We start from the raw sequence: 5,144 nt of genomic DNA, 5'->3' as shown, positions 1-5,144 counted from the left end.
AGTATAAACATGAAAATAAATACAATTATAATTACCTAATGAAAACCGGATTTTCAACAATTAGCACAAGTATGCACTTGTCACCTCACGTACAAGGCATTTTAAATATCAATAATACCAAATCCTAAGGGGATTTCCCCCACACAAGGTTAGGCAAGCCACTTACCTTGAACCGGCTCAAAATCAACCCGAAACCACGTTCTTGCCACGAGTACTCGACTCCAAATAGCCCAACTCTATTCAAATCAATTGCATAATGTAAATAACACTTCAAGTAACTGATTCCACTAATAAATTCTAAGCTAATACACGAAACTAGATAAAATGACCAAAATGTCCTCCGGGCGTACGTCTCAGAATTGTGTAAAATTTATATTTTCAAAATCCTCACACTCTCAAGAGTGTAACCATACAAAAATTATCCAAATCCAATGTCAAATCCCCAATCAAAACTCGAAATTTAGGTCTAAGAACTTTCCCCCAATTTTCCACCATAAATTCGAAATTAAAGGATGGATTTAAGTGTAGATTCATGAAAATTAGTCTAAACTGAGTAGGAATTACTTACCCAAATCGCCCAGGTGAAAATCTCTTCAAAAAATTGCAATTACCCGAGCTCCCAAGTCCAAAATATGAATTATGGCTTAAACCCTCGATTTTGGGTTTTTAAAATCTGCCCAGCTATTTCCTTCTTCGCGAACGCGAAAGGACCCTCGCGTTCACGAACCACAACTTCGCTTGGTCCAGCTTTCCTCTTTCACGAATGTGATGCCCAAGTCGCGAACGCGATGACCAGTTCCCTCCTCCTACGCGAACGCGGGACTACCTTCGTGAACGCATAGGTATAAGATCCCATAGCCTCGCCAATGCGGAAATACCTTCGCGAATGCGAAGCACTAACCCTTCACCAGCCCCAGCTCCTCTTCGCAAATGTGATACCCCACTCGCAAATGCAAAGATGGAAACCAAAACTGACTGCTGCAACTTTTTCTGCAATTTTCTAAGTTCCAAAAATGACTCGTTGAGCATTCGAAACACACCCGAGGCTCCTGGGACCTCAACCAAACCTGCCAACCAATCCTAAAACATCATTCAAACTTTTTCCAATTTTCAGAACGCTCAAAACAACATCAAAATACCAATTTAACATCGGATTCAAGCCTAGGAACTCCAAAAACTCTCAAGTTACGCTTTCGATCAAAAAGTCTATCAAACCTCATCCGAATGACCTGAAATTTTGCAAGCACGTCAAATTCAACACTACGGAGCTAACCCAACTTTCGGAATTCCATTCCAACCCGGATATCAAAATCGCACTATCGAACCAGAAACTTCAAGAATTCAACTTTCGGCATTTCAAGCCTAAATAAGCTACGGACCTTGAAAACACAATCCGAACATGCCCCTAAGCCCGAAATCACCCAACGGAGCTAACGGAACCGACGGAATGTCATTTCGAGGCCGTCTACACACTGCTCTAACTACGTTCGAAATTTTAAAGCTTAAGCCCTCATTTAGGGACTAAGTGTCACAAAACACTTCGAAACTCAAAACCAAACATCTCGGCGAATCAAAATAGCAGAAACAAACACGGGGAAAGCAGTTAATAGGGGATTAGGGCATTAATTCTTAAAAGGACCGGCCGGATCGCTACAATCATATACTTGTGGAATCAAGGAAGTGACTTGAATGATGATGAAATCGAGTCAATATTGTTAAAGAAGTTTGGGGAAGCATTATCAAAAGGAGCTATGATCTAGTGTCACAACTTAGCTCCTAACTCTATTGATTCATTTGTTATGTTAGCGGATGCCTTCATAAAATCACACGTTGGGGCCATAAAGGTGGCCACAAGAAAATCGGATATATTCAGGATAAAATAAAGGGACAATGAAATGCTAAGGGAGTTCGTGTCCCGATTTTAGATGGAAAGGATAGAATTACCCTCGATCTCTTATGACTAGACAGTCCAGGCCTTTATGCATGGTTTGGATGAAAGAAGCTCGATAGCATCTCGACAACTAAAGCAGAACTTTATTGAGTACCCAGCTATGACATGGTCGGATGTGCACAATCAGTATCAATCAAAAATTAGGGTCGAGGATGACCAGTTGGAAGCCCACTCGGGCTCAGTTCACCCAAACAGGTTCGCAGCCAATCCCCTGAGGGACATAGATCGGGGATCGAGATCCAACAAAGAACGATATCAACCATATGATCGAAGAAACAACGGACCGAACCACAATACCTCTCGAAGCGATCCAATCAGTGACCAAGGTCCCGGTTCTCGGGGGCTCATGAGCAAGAACGATTTCGATAAGCACGTCTACCCCGCCAAAGCCCCCCAATTATTAGAGTACAATTTCTACATAGACACGTTAGGGATCATCTCGTCTATTGGGAGAATCAAAGATACTAAGTGGCCCAGGTCACTACAGACCGATCCCTCCCAAAGGAACCCAAACTTGATGTGCAAGTATCATGGCACACATGGTCACAGAACGGAAGACTGTAGATAGCTAAGGGAGGAAGTGGTTAGGTTATTTAATGAGGGCCACATTCAAAAATTCCTAAGTGATCGGGCTAAGAATCACTTCAGGGAGAGGGATGCAGGCAGGAAGAGTGAACCAGAAGAACCCTAACATGTCATTCACATGATCATCGGCGGAGTTGACGTCCCGTATGGGCTAACGTTCAAATGCAAAAAAGTATCCATCACAAGGGAAAAGTGGACTCGGGATTACTTACCTGAGGACACCCTCACATTCAGCAAGGAAAACATCGAGGCTTTATCTCAACCTCACAACGATGCACTGGTAATTTCTATCCTTTTAAATAAAGTTCAAGTTAAACGTGTTCTCGTAGATCCAAGTAGTTCGGCAAATATAATCAGGTCCAGTGTCGTGGAGCAGCTTGGGTTGTTCGATCAAATCATACCTGCATCTCAGGTCTTAAATGGCTTTAACATGGCAAGTGAAACGACGAAGGGAGAAAGCATCATCCCATTCAACGTGACCGGAACCATACAAGACACCAAATTTCATGTCATCGAAGGTGATATGAGATATAATGCTTTGCTCGGAAGGTCGTGGATCCATAGCATGAGGGCAATACCATCGACACTCTACCAAATAATGAAGTTCCCAACGAAGGATGGCGTGAAAACAGTATATGGAGAACAGCATGCAGCCAAAGAAATGTTTGTAGTACACGACTCAGCACCGGTGTCGACTCCATCCACATTGGAGAAGTCAAAGGACGAATATGTGACCAAATAGAAATCATAGCTCGTTCCATAGGTTGATCTCGAGAGACAAATGTCCGATGAATAGGTGGCCAAGAACAAAGAAGAAGACTTCTGCACCCCCTCGAACTTTCTTTGCCCCCAAAGTATCAGATGCAACGAAATCCATGATCAAAGAACTCGAACAGGTCATATTGATCGAGCATCTTTCGGAACAAAAGGTATACCTAGGGACGGGGTTAATCCCCCAACTCAAGAAAAACTCATTCAATTTCTCATCAATAATATTGATTGTTTCGCATGGTCTCATTTAGATATGACAGGGATTCCACCGGAGATAACTACCCATAGACTAAGTGTCGATCATAGATTTAAACTGGTGAAACAAAAGAGGAGACCTAAGTCTGAGGTAAAACATGCATTCATCAAGGAAGAGGTAACCAAACTTCTCAAAATATGATCTATCAGGGAAGTAAAATATCCCGAATGGCTAGCTAATGCAGTGGTAGTCCCTAAAAAGGGGAATAAACTTAGAATGTGTGTAGATTACAAAGACTTGAACAAATCATGCCCTAAAGATTCTTTCCCATTGCCCACCATGAATCGTTTGATCGATGCTACGGCCGGCCACGAGATCCTTACCTTTCTCGATGCCTAATCTGAGTACATCCAAATGGACCTGGGGGACCGGGAGAAAAATTCATTCATCACCAAGTATGGAACATATTTTTATAATGTAATTCCCTTCGGGCTAAAAAATGCAGGAGCCACATATCAACATTTAGTTAACAAGATGTTCGAACATCAAATAGGCAAATGCATGGAAGTTTATATTGATGATATGCTAGTTAAGTCCCTGCGCGCAGAGGACCATTTGACCCATTTGTAGGTAACATTCGACATCCTTAGATAGTATAACATGAAGCTCAATCCTGAGAAATGCACTTTTGGAGTCGGCTCGGGCAAGTTATTAGTCTTCATGGTATCGAATAGAGGCATCGAGATCAATCCCGATAAAATCAAAGCTATTGAGGAAATCACTGTGGTGAATGATGTGAAAGTCGTGCAATGGCTGACCGAATAGATAGCTGCTCCGGGTCGATTCATCTCGAGATTGTTGGATCGGAGCCATCATTTATTCTCCCTGCTTAAAAAGAAGAACAACTTCGCATGGACCCCAGAATGCCAGCGAGCCCTGGAAGAATTAAAACGGTATCTCTCAAGCCCTCCTTTGCTCCATACTCTGAAGGAGGATGAAACACTCTACTTGTATCTGTCCGTGTTAGAGGTAGCAATAAGTGGAATGTTGGTTCGAGAAGAGCAAGGTACGCAATTTCCTATTTATTATGTGGGTCGGACCCTAGGGGATGCTGAAACCAGGTATCCACATTTGGAAAAATTAGCTCTTGCATTAATAAGAGCATCTGGGAAATTGAAACCATGTTTTCAATGCCATCCTATATGTGTACTAACTACATATACACTTCGAAATGTCTTGCATAAGCTCGAATTATCGAGCAAATTGGCCAAGTGGGCCATCAAACTTGGAGGATATGATATCAAATATCGGCCTCGGATGGCCATCAAGTCTCAAATTTTGGTAGATTCGTAGCCGATTTTGCACCTGCCCTCGTACCCGAAGTAGAAAAGGAACCCTTGATAAAAACAGGTACATCGACGGGGGTTTGGACCCTTTTCACATATGGTGCCTCGAATGTGAAAGGGTCCGGACTCAGTATTGTTTTGAAATTGCCTACGGTTAGTGTTATTAGACAATCTATCAAAACTTCTAAATTGACTAACAATGAGGCCGAGTATGAAGCCATGATCGTAGGTAGTGAACTAGCCAAGGGCCTTAGAGCAGAGGTCATCGAGGCAATGTGCGATTCCCTTTTGGTGG

At 42.5% G+C, this 5,144-nt stretch overlaps 1 protein-coding gene across 1 annotated transcript; it reads left to right on the top strand.

Moving 5' to 3' along the window:
• The first annotated feature begins 2,654 nt into the window (after window positions 1-2,654).
• Window positions 2,655-3,278, top strand: LOC138882986 (uncharacterized). Its single transcript, XM_070163638.1, has one exon. The coding sequence runs from the start codon at window positions 2,655-2,657 to the stop codon at window positions 3,276-3,278; it is 624 nt and encodes a 207-aa protein (XP_070019739.1).
• Window positions 3,279-5,144: the final 1,866 nt, after the last annotated feature.

Source organism: Nicotiana sylvestris, chromosome 12 (assembly GCF_000393655.2).
Source record: "Nicotiana sylvestris chromosome 12, ASM39365v2, whole genome shotgun sequence".
NCBI classification, from domain to species: Eukaryota; Viridiplantae; Streptophyta; class Magnoliopsida; order Solanales; family Solanaceae; genus Nicotiana; species Nicotiana sylvestris.
This window is presented reverse-complemented; position numbering and strand designations above follow the sequence as displayed.

Coding starts and splice junctions, on each gene's coding strand:
- LOC138882986 (XM_070163638.1), top strand. CDS start 2,655: ATGATCATCGGCGGAGTTGACGTCCCGTATGGGCTAACGTTCAAATGC.